Here is a 16,829-nt window from a genome sequence, read left to right as displayed (position 1 = left end):
CCGGCAAGTTTGAATTTGTAACTGTTCTATATTCGAATGTGTTTAAATTTTGAATCTCAAAACAGTTGAAAGTATCGGGTTAATGCTATTGTTTAGTCACAGCTTCGATTGGAATCTCTCAGGTTACTTACGAAAATGAATCTTTTTAAGGAAAATGTTCGTGCTATAATTTTCTACAACTTTAGAAGAGGCCTGACACGGCTTCAGTGTTTTGAAGAGTTAACATTTGTGTTCAGTGATGAAGTCCCAGGTCTGCGGACTGTCGAACGCTGGTATTTAGAATTCCAGCGTGGACATACTAGTGTTAGTGACAAATCTCGCGAAGGACGCCCAAAATCCGCCTTCACTAAAGATAACATCATTGTCGTGAGACGACTAATTCTCGAAGATCGTCATGTGTCGTATCGAGAGATAGAGGCTCTATTAGGCATCTCAGGGACAACTATTCAGAAGATCTTGCATGAAGCACTTGGTGTGAGAAAGCTAGTTTGCCGTTGGATACCGCATCTGCTTTCCAACGATTACAAGGCGGCCCGCGTCAGATGGTGTAAGAAAACTCTGCAAAGGTTCAACCGAGGAGAGTCAAATCACTTCTACGACATCATCAGTGGTGGCAAATCTTGGAAGCCAAAGCCGACTAAAGTTGTTCGTTCTCGAAGCACTTCAAAGAAGATGGTGGCCACGTCCGTTGGAAAAACCGGCCACGTTGCGACTATTGCACTTGAAGATCGTAGAACGGTTAACGCAGAGTGGTATACCACAGTTTGTTTACTACAAGTCATCGCCGAACTTCGAAGATCTAACTCAAAGCGACGCATCATCCTGCACCACGGCAACGCAAGCTCACACAGCGCTCGTCAAACGATTGAGTATTTGAAGCAAGAAAAAGTAGAAATTCTTGACCATCCTCCATACAGTCCTGAACCAAGCCCTAACGATTTCTTTACATTCCTAAATTTAAGAAAAGTCTTCTGATCAAAGGTTCCAGTCCGGTGAAGAAGCAGTCGACGCTTTCAAGTCAGCCATTTTGAACACCACCACTTTAGAGTGGAATAAATGTTATAATAACTGATTTGAGCGAATGGAAAAGTGTATTAAGCTACGTGGTGAATACCTTTAAAAACAATAAAAAGTACTATAAGGTTCTAGTTGTGTTTTTTTCTTCAAATGACAAAACTTAAAAGGCATGCCTCGTATTAACATGAGCTATGATTTTGCTTTAAACAGCCAAGATTAATTTCAGTTTGTCTAAATAAAAACCTTTTTGCAGACCATCGTCTAAATATATAATCCGAATTTAATTCGAGACAGACTTCTTGATAAGAATCCGAAGAAACTCCAATATATATACAAAAATACCAGTACTACACGTTCGCTTCATATGACCGTCGTCTTATAAAATGCAGCCATAGACCGAAGTATTTTTGACATAAAAGACAATAATTGATTTATTTTGTAATTGTATAAAATTTAATTTTAAAACTTTATAACAAATTTTATTGTTTCGTAACACTTTCGCATTTATAATATTAGTAAATGTTCATACTTCCTATCCAATTAAGGACGGGTAGCGACATCTCTCAAACTCCAACTTAACCAAACACAACGTCATACATTTTATCGGCCGCGATTAGTTAAATTTAAATCTTGTACCCGCACCCCTTCTCCTGTTTACTCCTTCTCCTCTGTACATTCGTTTAAGACATTACATGCAATTTTGATTGAGAGCCTAACGCATCTTTTATTTCTCTACACCTTCGAAACTACGTTACGCCTTGAATTGACATAACACTTGAGTTAAAGTAGTGAGGAGGAAATTATAATAATAACAATAATTTATTTATTCAAGTAACAAACCTCATATACAAAAGTACAAAAAATAAAATAAAGACTACTATCTATTATGAATGAGTGGGTTAATGAATTAATGATAAGGTAAGGAACGACATATTTCATTGTTATAAAACATTGTTTTTTTTGCATTAATTTTAATAAATATATGTTGTGAAATCATTAATTTAACTCGGGCCCAATTAGCTCGAAAGATCAGAGACGAAAGTCTTACTCTTGTCTTATTTTCAAAATAATAACTTGAGTGTTGCTATGCATAAAAGTAATCTATATTTTGAGTTTTATACTAATGCTTAAAAATTAAATAATATTTTTTTCGTTACTTTACTTTGCATTATAATAATATCTCTATCGGAAGTTTAGGTAACTTTATATTCTTTGCAAATATTTTATATTTCATATTATATACAAATTAATAAACAAATACCTGTTTTAAAATATCTTAATATTGTGACAAAACTAAAATATATTTTTTTTAATTACTTATATTAATTTATTTATTCTCCATTCGTTTAGAGCACCTCTCTAATATACAACAATAGGTCATAAATCACCCGTTGAACAAATGGGACGTTTGAGTCATCAAATTACGCGCGCTAGTTACATATTATCTGCTTCACTTTATATGTATAATGTCATTGTTGTTATTATTGATTTTGGTTATATTATTGGAATCGTAATAGTTAAAATGACTTCTAGGAAACTAGTACATATTATCATACACATATTCTTAAATAAAAAATAGCCAAACAAGCACAAACTAAATTGATTATTTAATTATTTTGAGTAATGAGATAATATGAATTAAAAAAAATACTTCGCGTTTGCGTTGTAATTCTCGACATCTTTTCATCATTATTTTAATAATGTTAAAAGTATTATTTTAAGTTTACAGAACACCTAATACGAATGGAGTGCAATATTTTGCTTTTCAAAAAAAAATACAACAATTCGCCATAGATAATAACTTCTAAAGGAAGAAGATTCATTACCAATACTGTCGCGTTCGAAATTGACAGTTAAAATTTCAAATTAAAATCATTTATCACTGTTGGCAATACCGAATACGATCAACAAAAGAAAAGGGTGTAAATCGAAACTGAAGCCATTACCTAAAAAATAAAGCCAGTACTGATACATAAATACTTTTATATATTAAAAATGATGTCATCCATACAGTATCTAATGAAAAGTCCTTTCCATGGAAAAATTAAAGAGATCCCGGGTGTGTATGTTGATAACTTCGAAAAAGCTGAACGTCGAAACGCTAGAGCTTACTTCCTGAGCCATTATAACTCAGACCACATACAAAGGCTACATTCAGCTCAGCTATTAGACGTTTTGTTGAAGAAGAACATCACAATATATACGACCGAGCTGACAGCAGCTATTATAAATGACGACAAACATGATGAGAGAATTATGAAATGCGTTCGAGCTCTAAAAATGGGTATGTTATTGTTATCATTCAAAACTTAATCATTAAACATATCTTTGCTCGAAACATTGTACATTATCATAACGCCGATGATAAACGCGTTTTTTGTTGAAGATTCTTACTCGTAGACCAGAGTGCGAAAGTTGGAAGTGTATACTTCCATTCCTTTGGAAGCACGTAAAGCCGTTGGTCCTGTGCTTGAACTCTTTTCCGTTTTGTTGTATTTGCCATCGAATCGGAATATGAGATTTAGGGAATAGAGAGTGCATATATGAGACAACTCTGTGCCGAGCTACCTCTGTGCCAATACAAGCTTTACGAGCCATGGAATTGTACACACTTCTAACTTCTAGACTCAGTTGCTACTGAGAAATTTTCGACAATAAAAATCAATAACTTCTTGGTAGCCCGAATTGGGCCCAGGGCTTTTTAACCCAGGACCTCAATATCTGCGGTCTTATATAAGCCACTAGACCAACAAGACGTGTAATACGAAGTTACACAGTAAATTATTATAAACAAAGTTGTTTATGAGCTAACAAGTGCTTTTGAATTGTTACAATTGTTGTTTTATTTCAAAATTTTAGGTTCGACACAAATATCTTTGCCTGGTTTGCCTGAAAAAGACATACCGGAATTGTGTCTCACTGTCACATTGATACCAGCCAGTCACAGCGCTGCATCAACAATGTTTTTATTCTCAACAACGACACATAACATTCTGTTTATCGGAGAATACCATATCAATCGTAAAGACTTGCCAAGCTTCAAGCATCTGCATGTTGACGATAAACCCATAAAATTGGATGCGATGTACGTTGACACAACCATGCAGCATTTGGATTGCGAAAACTTCACGAAGCGATCTAACGGTGTACAAAGAATGATATTTGAAATTAGATGTTGGTTGAACTGGAATGAGAATAATGCAATTGCAATACAGACATCTGATAAATATGATTATGAATTTGTCTTTAATGAGATATACAAACAATTAAACATGAAAGTATTCGTGCATTCGGAAAGATGGAGTTTTTACAGGTAATTTTTGATTATTAAATAAATTATTCAAATTTTGTTACTTTAAGCAAATTTTTAGAATTTTGCATAGATATATGGGAATTGATATATAGTCAAGTCTTGACTATAGACTGTTCTAATTAAAGTAGGAGTGAAAACTTAACCACTTTGACATTGGATGTACGTAGTGGTTAAATCCACTCTTTAGACCACTCCATCTCCAGACTCCATGTCTTTAGACCTTCAATAAGAATAGAGTATAAAATTGGTAGTGGTGGAGTATAAAAGTTATGGTGTGGTAGACAGCGGCAAAACTGATGGTAACTGGTCACCACTGCCTGTAGACATTTTGTATAATGTAATGCAAATCTGAATCTGTGTCACCATGTGTCTTGGGAACTAAGATGTTGTGTCCCTTGTAGCTCTGCTATACTCTGACTCACTCACTCATTAAACCGAAATGCAATGAACTGATGAGTGGATGGTCACAACTTGTGGCTTGCACAAAACCCTACCACCGAGTAAAAAGTTTTAGATATATAGTACAAGTTTTTCTTCATATTCAATATATAAGTTATGTTATCTTAAAGAGATGTGTTTGTTTTTCAGTTCAATACAGGAATTAGTGCCCGGGGTGACAAATAACGAAGAATCTACTAGAATACATTTATGTAGAAACAGAAGCGAGGATAGTTCACACACCTCATGCGTACAGAAATGTCATAATAATTACTTACTTGTAGATGTATTCCCTATGCCATGGCAGAATTACAAAGATGGAAAATGCTCAGTTTCGCGCGTGACCCAGGAGCAGCGGCTGGACGTGTGTTTCGCTACTCATTGTACTTTAAGAGAGATAGATTATTTTGTTGATTATTTTGCACCGAATAGAATAATTGGTTATCCTCATGAATATGCAGGAAAGCTTGAAAGAAATGAGCTCTGTTATTATAGTAGAATTGGCAAAAAAAGAGTTAAGATACCTAAAAGAGTCGATGATGATTTGAAGAAATTGATGTTTGGATAAATAAAAATGATGCTGTTTTGTAATTAAGAACAAGGTGACATATTTGTTATATAGATGAACAAGTTCTTCAACATATGCAGCATCGTAAAGTCTATTATTCCAACTGAAGGAGTAAAGACAAATAAATTTTGATATGACAACATTGGTCGAGATTTTTTAAAGTCGTATATTATACCATGATTTTTTTTGTTTATATTTTAAAGTACATAATGCATATTTGAATTATACATATAAGATATTTAAATTGTAAGGTAGCAGCAGTAAACGAAAATAGAAAAAAAGATTGTTTTGCTAACTCGCAAATAGCCACACTAACTGAAAAAGACAGTAAGTAAAACAATTATTTCGAAATCACAGACAGTCACTCCAATGATATTTATTTGTTTATGTAAAGATGCGTTATAAATAGTATTATATTATAAATATATTAATCGAGAATTGTATGTAGTGTGTTATATAACAGACCTATTAGCATATTGCATGGAATATGTAAATATAAGGTTTTTTTTTCTTTACTCCTTCCGCCCTCGGGATATAGTACAATTGTATATCTAATGTGTATTCTACTATGTTATATGAAATAATATGATGAGAGTGTTTTTGTGTGTGATATATATATCACGTATTTGTATCTCAACGGACGTGTTGTCCGTGCCTGTGGAGTATCATATCTTTAATTTATATTAACGTAACTGCCATTACTAGCAGTATCACAATCTACGATTTAGGATTAAAATAATATAAATATATGGTATTCAAGTGTGATCATTAAAATGTAAAAGGTATAAAAATCTTATGTACTAACTTTGATAAATAATATTAAAGTAATTTGTTATCAAAAATTTGGTATTTATTTTAATATCTCTGGCAACATCTATAGGATTTTGTTAGTATTGGATAAATGGAAGATATATATTTATATATTTTGTATAAAACTGACTGCCTCGTTGGTCTAGTGGCTAGATATAAGGCCGGAGATCCTAGTTACAAACCCCCAGGTCCAATAAAAACTTAATGTTTTTCTGTCGAAGATTCTCAGCAGTGACCTGGAGTCCCGACCGAGAAGAAGAAAGAGGCGATATGCGCTCCTTCTCCGCCCGCCGCGACTAGGGAGGTACTTAGAACCCTGGTAATCTGCCTAGAGAAGAAAGGCCTGCATGGGCGGGCCGAGGCCTATTTGCCCGTCCGATAACCCTTAACATAAAAAAGTTATAAATCTTATTTTACTGGTAAATAAAGGCAAATTAGGTATACATACATCGTTGAAAAATATAATTAATTAAAAAGTAAAATTAGTAAAATTAAAAAAATTATCAATCGTATTATTACATAATTACAATTACATAATTAAATGATCCGTTCAAATTATAATTTGTGATAATTTTTTTGCTATAGTTCGTTTTTATCTTTGGTAGGACAATGAGACTCGCTCGACGCGTGCTGCGTTTAGACTGTTGTTTTATTTTAGTAAAAGTTAGTTTGGTACGACACTTTTTTCAAAGGTTTTTTTGATAAAGATGCAAATATTATAAATATATAAATGTCGAATATTCATTATTTTGGTTTCGGTATAGATTTTAATGGTTGGAGTAAAATATGGGTAATCGAAGAGCATTTTGATAATTTTGATTTTGTTTTATGCAGCTTGGACGTCAGCTAATTTTGTTTTGACAGCACTGCCCCATACTTAAATTAAGTACGAAATATTTGGTTTAACCAGGACGTTATAGATAATAATGTGTCGTAACCGACGCGAGATACAGCGCATCATATTTAGGAAAGAGCCAAGTAGTAATGAAAGCTTACTTATAATGCATTCAGTATGAAAGCATTATAAGTAAGCTTATATTTTATAGCAGGTATATTGTTGTCTATTCGCAGGCCTACGTATTTTTCTGTATTTTTTGTTCCAATGGTATATTGTCAATTTTAAAAAAATTAAAAAAAAAAAAAAACCGAATCCTATTTTATCTATGTATTAATATACGGCAAAGAGAGCAAAGGTCCTTCCTTCCTATGTGTATCCTTGTGGTACACCACATGTAATAGGTAAAGCATCACTTGGGAATTTTTCTATTCGGACTACTTGTGTTCTGTTTGTTAAATAAGATTCAAATATTTTTAAGGCATTACCAGTGATCCCTATACTTTCTAGTTTTTTTTTTAAGGTTAATTTTGACTGGCAGTATCAAAAGCTTTCTTCAAGTCAATAAAGATTCCTAACGCTATGTTTTTATTATCTTTATTTTTATTTTGTTTGATTTTTGTGATAAGATCAATGGTTGCTAACAAGTAAAACAGAAATTGGCCGATAATTTCCTGGATCACATTTTTGTCCCGATTTGTAAATAGGTAGTTGGAGTTTTTGACCTTTGCAATTTTCATTGTGTCAGTAAATACTCCGTTCATAAATAATGTATTGAAACATTCAGTCAAATCTTAGTGCTTGTCCCATCTGCCCCGACACTACAATAATTTCGTTATTAGTCGTTAAATCAAAAATAGATAATTTAGAATTAGTTTCATGGATGTTTGTTAAGGCATTGCTAATATTTTCATGGAATATTTTTGGTATTTTTTGTGCTAAGAGGGGCCCTATTGTGGAGAAGTAATCATTAAATGCATTACATATTTCGTGAGGCTCAGTAATTAATGTTGAGCTTAATAAGATTTTTGGAGGAGCACAACTTTTTGTAATTTTGTGATTTACTAGTGTTTACTAACTTCCACATCCTTTCTAGTTTTTTCGAACATCTGTTAAATTCTTTGCAATAGTAAGATTCTTTTGTGTCTGCAATTAGTCTAGCTACATGATCTTTCATTTAAACAAACTCTTCCTTCAACGTGTTATTATTTGTTTTTTTTTTGGATTTGTGAAAATAGGATATTTTTGTTACTAATTTCATTGATTACATTTTTGTTAATCCAATCTTTTTTGGGTGGGTTCAGAACTTTAACCTTCGTTATTTTTTTTTTGTTTTGTGATAAACTTTATTTTCGCTTCCAAACGTGAATAATCACTTCCCAATTCCTCGTGTCCTACTTTATTTGATTGTAGTATAAAGTATATTATAGTCTATGGCATTATATTGAGAAAGAATGTTTTGAGGTGGTTTATTTTTTTTAATTTCTAGGTGAATCTGCCTATGATCGGACATAGAAAAATCCAGTATAGCCATATGAAATTTATCATTAATTAAATTGGTACTAACATGATCAATAATTGATTTTTTTTGGTATCGGATACTCTGGTAGCGTATTTTTTGTTTGTACTGTGTAGTCATCTTTTCTTTAGTTAACTTTTTTTCTGTCGCAGTTGCGACAGAAATAAACATCGATAAAGTCTGAAGTTAGTGTTACCGTACCGTTGTAGACAGCTCCTACTTCAACTGCATATCTTTCCAGCCGTACCCATAGATAGTTATTACCTCCTAAGTATGTAGATTCAGATAAACTGTGTTTCAAATTATTATGTATATATATATATATATATATATATATATATATATATATATATATATAGAGACTCGACCTCCATCCAAATCGTTCCTATATTTATAGTAACGTGAATAATAAGTTAATTGTAATTCAAGCACTTGTTTTTCGGATTTGATCCAAGTTTCTGTTATTAAAATGACGTGAGTAGTATGTGGTATTGATTGTAAAATACATTTGAGTTATCCAATCTTCCTTTCTTACGTATGCTCCTTGCATTGAGAATGTAAGGTGTGGCTTGTTGATTTTTAGGTCTTGGTAATCGTTGGTGACTTGATAGGTAATGCTACTTACAGCGATTTCTGGATTTGTATTTACTGCTTGGAGTTTTTTGGAGTAATTTTTACTATGACAGGTGTCTCGTTGATATATTTTATTGTAAGATCGGTCTCACCATTATTTTCGTGACGTGACGCGACAACTCATCTTTCAAGCTTTTAAGGTATTTTTGTTGAGAAGGTGTCTGATCCGAATTTTATGTTTAGTTTTTTTTCATGTTTGGAGCCATCTTGGCTTATCATAAAAATGCATCTTAGTCGAAACTGAAGAGCAAGTGGTTTGCTAAGTATGCCAGATTTGACTTTGAAAAACTAACAAACATTGCAAGTTAAATAAAAGCTTATCAAAATGTTGAACTTTTGTATGTAACAGTCCAGTTTTATAATCAAGAAACGATTCGTTTTCGTTATATAATAGAATTGTCATCATTGGCTTGCAAATTACGGATTAAAAGGCTTTCAAAACCCGGGACCGACTCATAAAACACAAATGAGTTTTTCTGTAAATAAATAATCAGTTGCTGCCACAAGTTTGAAAAGCACTTAAAGTCAGGCATCGATTTAGTGACGCGAGGCCTCTAGGCACTTTTCCATTTGAAGTGCACCATTCGGAAGGTGTTATAGTAAAATTAATAATAATAATAACTTCTTCAAGACGATTTCGGCCACGGCGGCCAGTCTCCAGAGAGATTAGCCAACTGCGCAGGAGATATTATAGTGCACAAACACAGGTGCATTCTCTATTCCCTAACTCCCTAATGTCAGGAGGACATTTTATAAGACGAAGCTGTAATTCATTGCAGCAAGTCGAGTTTTATTATTTATATGATTACCAATCGCTCCTATCTATTCGAAATAATAAGGATACAATCTAGCAATACTCTTTTTTAGGTACTTACTAATATTCCTATTAAAACAGAAGCTCGAGGGGTCAGATCGAACCTGCGACTTTTACATCGCTAGGCGGCCCGTGAAGCTTTGTACTATTGACGCTACAATGTATGCCTTTTTAGTTCTGTCGCTTCCCTATTTCCCGGCAAGTTTGAATTTGTAACTGTTCTATATTCGAATGTGTTTAAATTTTGAATCTCAAAACAGTTGAAAGTATCGGGTTAATGCTATTGTTTAGTCACAGCTTCGATTGGAATCTCTCAGGTTACTTACGAAAATGAATCTTTTTAAGGAAAATGTTCGTGCTATAATTTTCTACAACTTTAGAAGAGGCCTGACACGGCTTCAGTGTTTTGAAGAGTTAACATTTGTGTTCAGTGATGAAGTCCCATGTCTGCGGACTGTCGAACGCTGGTATTTAGAATTCCAGCGTGGACATACTAGTGTTAGTGACAAATCTCGCGAAGGACGCCCAAAATCCGCCTTCACTAAAGATAACATCATTGTCGTGAGACGACTAATTCTCGAAGATCGTCATGTGTCGTATCGAGAGATAGAGGCTCTATTAGGCATCTCAGGGACAACTATTCAGAAGATCTTGCATGAAGCACTTGGTGTGAGAAAGCTAGTTTGCCGTTGGATACCGCATCTGCTTTCCAACGATTACAAGGCGGCCCGCGTCAGATGGTGTAAGAAAACTCTGCAAAGGTTCAACCGAGGAGAGTCAAATCACTTCTACGACATCATCAGTGGTGGCAAATCTTGGAAGCCAAAGCCGACTAAAGTTGTTCGTTCTCGAAGCACTTCAAAGAAGATGGTGGCCACGTCCGTTGGAAAAACCGGCCACGTTGCGACTATTGCACTTGAAGATCGTAGAACGGTTAACGCAGAGTGGTATACCACAGTTTGTTTACTACAAGTCATCGCCGAACTTCGAAGATCTAACTCAAAGCGACGCATCATCCTGCACCACGGCAACGCAAGCTCACACAGCGCTCGTCAAACGATTGAGTATTTGAAGCAAGAAAAAGTAGAAATTCTTGACCATCCTCCATACAGTCCTGAACCAAGCCCTAACGATTTCTTTACATTCCTAAATTTAAGAAAAGTCTTCTGATCAAAGGTTCCAGTCCGGTGAAGAAGCAGTCGACGCTTTCAAGTCAGCCATTTTGAACACCACCACTTTAGAGTGGAATAAATGTTATAATAACTGATTTGAGCGAATGGAAAAGTGTATTAAGCTACGTGGTGAATACCTTTAAAAACAATAAAAAGTACTATAAGGTTCTAGTTGTGTTTTTTTCTTCAAATGACAAAACTTAAAAGGCATGCCTCGTATTAACATGAGCTATGATTTTGCTTTAAACAGCCAAGATTAATTTCAGTTTGTCTAAATAAAAACCTTTTTGCAGACCATCGTCTAAATATATAATCCGAATTTAATTCGAGACAGACTTCTTGATAAGAATCCGAAGAAACTCCAATATATATACAAAAATACCAGTACTACACGTTCGCTTCATATGACCGTCGTCTTATAAAATGCAGCCATAGACCGAAGTATTTTTGACATAAAAGACAATAATTGATTTATTTTGTAATTGTATAAAATTTAATTTTAAAACTTTATAACAAATTTTATTGTTTCGTAACACTTTCGCATTTATAATATTAGTAAATGTTCATACTTCCTATCCAATTAAGGACGGGTAGCGACATCTCTCAAACTCCAACTTAACCAAACACAACGTCATACATTTTATCGGCCGCGATTAGTTAAATTTAAATCTTGTACCCGCACCCCTTCTCCTGTTTACTCCTTCTCCTCTGTACATTCGTTTAAGACATTACATGCAATTTTGATTGAGAGCCTAACGCATCTTTTATTTCTCTACACCTTCGAAACTACGTTACGCCTTGAATTGACATAACACTTGAGTTAAAGTAGTGAGGAGGAAATTATAATAATAACAATAATTTATTTATTCAAGTAACAAACCTCATATACAAAAGTACAAAAAATAAAATAAAGACTACTATCTATTATGAATGAGTGGGTTAATGAATTAATGATAAGGTAAGGAACGACATATTTCATTGTTGTAAAACATTGTTTTTTTTGCATTAATTTTAATAAATATATGTTGTGAAATCATTAATTTAACTCGGGCCCAATTAGCTCGAAAGATCAGAGACGAAAGTCTTACTCTTGTCTTATTTTCAAAATAATAACTTGAGTGTTGCTATGCATAAAAGTAATCTATATTTTGAGTTTTATACTAATGCTTAAAAATTAAATAATATTTTTTTCGTTACTTTACTTTGCATTATAATAATATCTCTATCGGAAGTTTAGGTAACTTTATATTCTTTGCAAATATTTTATATTTCATATTATATACAAATTAATAAACAAATACCTGTTTTAAAATATCTTAATATTGTGACAAAACTAAAATATATTTTTTTTAATTACTTATATTAATTTATTTATTCTCCATTCGTTTAGAGCACCTCTCTAATATACAACAATAGGTCATAAATCACCCGTTGAACAAATGGGACGTTTGAGTCATCAAATTACGCGCGCTAGTTACATATTATCTGCTTCACTTTATATGTATAATGTCATTGTTGTTATTATTGATTTTGGTTATATTATTGGAATCGTAATAGTTAAAATGACTTCTAGGAAACTAGTACATATTATCATACACATATTCTTAAATAAAAAATAGCCAAACAAGCACAAACTAAATTGATTATTTAATTATTTTGAGTAATGAGATAATATGAATTAAAAAAAAATATTTCGCGTTTGCGTTGTAATTCTCGACATCTTTTCATCATTATTTTAATAATGTTAAAAGTATTATTTTAAGTTTACAGAACACCTAATACGAATGGAGTGCAATATTTTGCTTTTCAAAAAAAAATACAACAATTCGCCATAGATAATAACTTCTAATGGAAGAAGATTCATTACCAATACTGTCGCGTTCGAAATTGACAGTTAAAATTTCAAATTAAAATCATTTATCACTGTTGGCAATACCGAATACGATCAACAAAAGAAAAGGGTGTAAATCGAAACTGAAGCCATTACCTAAAAAATAAAGCCAGTACTGATACATAAATACTTTTATATATTAAAAATGATGTCATCCATACAGTATCTAATGAAAAGTCCTTTCCATGGAAAAATTAAAGAGATCCCGGGTGTGTATGTTGATAACTTCGAAAAAGCTGAACGTCGAAACGCTAGAGCTTACTTCCTGAGCCATTATAACTCAGACCACATACAAAGGCTACATTCAGCTCAGCTATTAGACGTTTTGTTGAAGAAGAACATCACAATATATACGACCGAGCTGACAGCAGCTATTATAAATGACGACAAACATGATGAGAGAATTATGAAATGCGTTCGAGCTCTAAAAATGGGTATGTTATTGTTATCATTCAAAACTTAATCATTAAACATATCTTTGCTCGAAACATTGTACATTATCATAACGCCGATGATAAACGCGTTTTTTGTTGAAGATTCTTACTCGTAGACCAGAGTGCGAAAGTTGGAAGTGTATACTTCTTGCTTGCTTCCTTTGGAAGCACGTAAAGCCGTTGGTCCTGTGCTTGAACTCTTTTCCGTTTTGTTGTATTTGCCATCGAATCGGAATATGAGATTTAGGGAATAGAGAGTGCATATATGAGACAACTCTGTGCCGAGCTACCTCTGTGCCAATACAAGCTTTACGAGCCATGGAATTGTACACACTTCTAACTTCTAGACTCAGTTGCTACTGAGAAATTTTCGACAATAAAAATCAATAACTTCTTGGTAGCCCGAATTGGGCCCAGGGCTTTTTAACCCAGGACCTCAATATCTGCGGTCTTATATAAGCCACTAGACCAACAAGACGTGTAATACGAAGTTACACAGTAAATTATTATAAACAAAGTTGTTTATGAGCTAACAAGTGCTTTTGAATTGTTACAATTGTTGTTTTATTTCAAAATTTTAGGTTCGACACAAATATCTTTGCCTGGTTTGCCTGAAAAAGACATACCGGAATTGTGTCTCACTGTCACATTGATACCAGCCAGTCACAGCGCTGCATCAACAATGTTTTTATTCTCAACAACGACACATAACATTCTGTTTATCGGAGAATACCATATCAATCGTAAAGACTTGCCAAGCTTCAAGCATCTGCATGTTGACGATAAACCCATAAAATTGGATGCGATGTATGTTGACACAACCATGCAGCATTTGGATTGCGAAAACTTCACGAAGCGATCTAACGGTGTACAAAGAATGATATTTGAAATTAGATGTTGGTTGAACTGGAATGAGAATAATGCAATTGCAATACAGACATCTGATAAATATGATTATGAATTTGTCTTTAATGAGATATACAAACAATTAAACATGAAAGTATTCGTGCATTCGGAAAGATGGAGTTTTTACAGGTAATTTTTGATTATTAAATAAATTATTCAAATTTTGTTACTTTAAGCAAATTTTTAGAATTTTGCATAGATATATGGGAATTGATATATAGTCAAGTCTTGACTATAGACTGTTCTAATTAAAGTAGGAGTGAAAACTTAACCACTTTGACATTGGATGTACGTAGTGGTTAAATCCACTCTTTAGACCACTCCATCTCCAGACTCCATGTCTTTAGACCTTCGATAAGAATAGAGTATAAAATTGGTAGTGGTGGAGTATAAAAGTTATGGTGTGGTAGACAGCGGCAAAACTGATGGTAACTGGTCACCACTGCCTGTAGACATTTTGTATAATGTAATGCAAATCTGAATCTGTGTCACCATGTGTCTTGGGAACTAAGATGTTGTGTCCCTTGTAGCTCTGCTATACTCTGACTCACTCACTCATTAAACCGAAATGCAATGAACTGATGAGTGGATGGTCACAACTTGTGGCTTGCACAAAACCCTACCACCGAGTAAAAAGTTTTAGATATATAGTACAAGTTTTTCTTCATATTCAATATATAAGTTATGTTATCTTAAAGAGATGTGTTTGTTTTTCAGTTCAATACAGGAATTAGTGCCCGGGGTGACAAATAACGAAGAATCTACTAGAATACATTTATGTAGAAACAGAAGCGAGGATAGTTCACACACCTCATGCGTACAGAAATGTCATAATAATTACTTACTTGTAGATGTATTCCCTATGCCATGGCAGAATTACAAAGATGGAAAATGCTCAGTTTCGCGCGTGACCCAGGAGCAGCGGCTGGACGTGTGTTTCGCTACTCATTGTACTTTAAGAGAGATAGATTATTTTGTTGATTATTTTGCACCGAATAGAATAATTGGTTATCCTCATGAATATGCAGGAAAGCTTGAAAGAAATGAGCTCTGTTATTATAGTAGAATTGGCAAAAAAAGAGTTAAGATACCTAAAAGAGTCGATGATGATTTGAAGAAATTGATGTTTGGATAAATAAAAATGATGCTGTTTTGTAATTAAGAACAAGGTGACATATTTGTTATATAGATGAACAAGTTCTTCAACATATGCAGCATCGTAAAGTCTATTCCAACTGAAGGAGTAAAGACAAATAAATTTTGATATGACAACATTGGTCGAGATTTTTTAAAGTCGTATATTATACCATGATTTTTTTTGTTTATATTTTAAAGTACATAATGCATATTTGAATTATACATATAAGATATTTAAATTGTAAGGTAGCAGCAGTAAACGAAAATAGAAAAAAAGATTGTTTTGCTAACTCGCAAATAGCCACACTAACTGAAAAAGACAGTAAGTAAAACAATTATTTCGAAATCACAGACAGTCACTCCAATGATATTTATTTGTTTATGTAAAGATGCGTTATAAATAGTATTATATTATAAATATATTAATCGAGAATTGTATGTAGTGTGTTATATAACAGACCTATTAGCATATTGCATGGAATATGTAAATATAAGGTTTTTTTTTCTTTACTCCTTCCGCCCTCGGGATATAGTACAATTGTATATCTAATGTGTATTCTACTATGTTATATGAAATAATATGATGAGAGTGTTTTTGTGTGTGATATATATATCACGTATTTGTATCTCAACGGACGTGTTGTCCGTGCCTGTGGAGTATCATATCTTTAATTTATATTAACGTAACTGCCATTACTAGCAGTATCACAATCTACGATTTAGGATTAAAATAATATAAATATATGGTATTCAAGTGTGATCATTAAAATGTAAAAGGTATAAAAATCTTATGTACTAACTTTGATAAATAATATTAAAGTAATTTGTTATCAAAAATTTGGTATTTATTTTAATATCTCTGGCAACATCTATAGGATTTTGTTAGTATTGGATAAATGGAAGATATATATTTATATATTTTGTATAAAACTGACTGCCTCGTTGGTCTAGTGGCTAGATATAAGGCCGGAGATCCTAGTTACAAACCCCCAGGTCCAATAAAAACTTAATGTTTTTCTGTCGAAGATTCTCAGCAGTGACCTGGAGTCCCGACCGAGAAGAAGAAAGAGGCGATATGCGCTCCTTCTCCGCCCGCCGCGACTAGGGAGGTACTTAGAACCCTGGTAATCTGCCTAGAGAAGAAAGGCCTGCATGGGCGGGCCGAGGCCTATTTGCCCGTCCGATAACCCTTAACATAAAAAAGTTATAAATCTTATTTTACTCGTAAATAAAGGCAAATTAGGTATACATACATCGTTGAAAAATATAATTAATTAAAAAGTAAAATTAGTAAAATTAAAAAAATTATCAATCGTATTATTACATAATTACAATTACATAA

General features: G+C 33.3%; 2 protein-coding genes across 2 annotated transcripts; both read left to right on the top strand.

Moving 5' to 3' along the window:
* Nucleotides 1-2,918: 2,918 nt before the first annotated feature.
* Nucleotides 2,919-6,162, top strand: LOC126780019 (protein artemis-like). Its single transcript, XM_050504267.1, has 3 exons — nucleotides 2,919-3,301; nucleotides 3,877-4,330; nucleotides 4,919-6,162. Exons 1-3 carry the CDS (start codon nucleotides 3,013-3,015, stop codon nucleotides 5,334-5,336), a joined length of 1,161 nt encoding a protein of 386 aa, XP_050360224.1. The 5' UTR covers nucleotides 2,919-3,012; the 3' UTR covers nucleotides 5,337-6,162.
* Nucleotides 6,163-13,050: 6,888 nt separating this feature from the next.
* LOC126780020 (protein artemis-like) lies at nucleotides 13,051-16,311 on the top strand. Its single transcript, XM_050504268.1, has 3 exons — nucleotides 13,051-13,444; nucleotides 14,026-14,479; nucleotides 15,068-16,311. The coding sequence occupies exons 1-3, from the start codon at nucleotides 13,156-13,158 to the stop codon at nucleotides 15,483-15,485; spliced, it is 1,161 nt and encodes a 386-aa protein (XP_050360225.1). The 5' UTR covers nucleotides 13,051-13,155; the 3' UTR covers nucleotides 15,486-16,311.
* The last annotated feature ends 518 nt before the right edge of the window (nucleotides 16,312-16,829 follow it).

This window comes from Nymphalis io, chromosome 30, assembly GCF_905147045.1.
Source record: "Nymphalis io chromosome 30, ilAglIoxx1.1, whole genome shotgun sequence".
Classification (NCBI taxonomy): Eukaryota; Metazoa; Arthropoda; class Insecta; order Lepidoptera; family Nymphalidae; genus Nymphalis; species Nymphalis io.
The sequence above is the reverse complement of the archived record's forward strand: the minus strand, read 5'-3'. Positions and strand labels throughout refer to the sequence as shown.

Bases quoted from the DNA above. Each gene is read 5' to 3' on its own strand.
- LOC126780019 (XM_050504267.1), top strand. From the start codon at position 3,013: ATGATGTCATCCATACAGTATCTAATGAAAAGTCCTTTCCATGGAAAA. The intron at 3,302-3,876 runs GTATGTTATTGT...TCAAAATTTTAG, and splicing joins CGTTCGAGCTCTAAAAATGG to GTTCGACACAAATATCTTTG. The intron at 4,331-4,918 runs GTAATTTTTGAT...TTTGTTTTTCAG, and splicing joins GAAAGATGGAGTTTTTACAG to TTCAATACAGGAATTAGTGC.
- LOC126780020 (XM_050504268.1), top strand. From the start codon at position 13,156: ATGATGTCATCCATACAGTATCTAATGAAAAGTCCTTTCCATGGAAAA. The intron at 13,445-14,025 runs GTATGTTATTGT...TCAAAATTTTAG, and splicing joins CGTTCGAGCTCTAAAAATGG to GTTCGACACAAATATCTTTG. The intron at 14,480-15,067 runs GTAATTTTTGAT...TTTGTTTTTCAG, and splicing joins GAAAGATGGAGTTTTTACAG to TTCAATACAGGAATTAGTGC.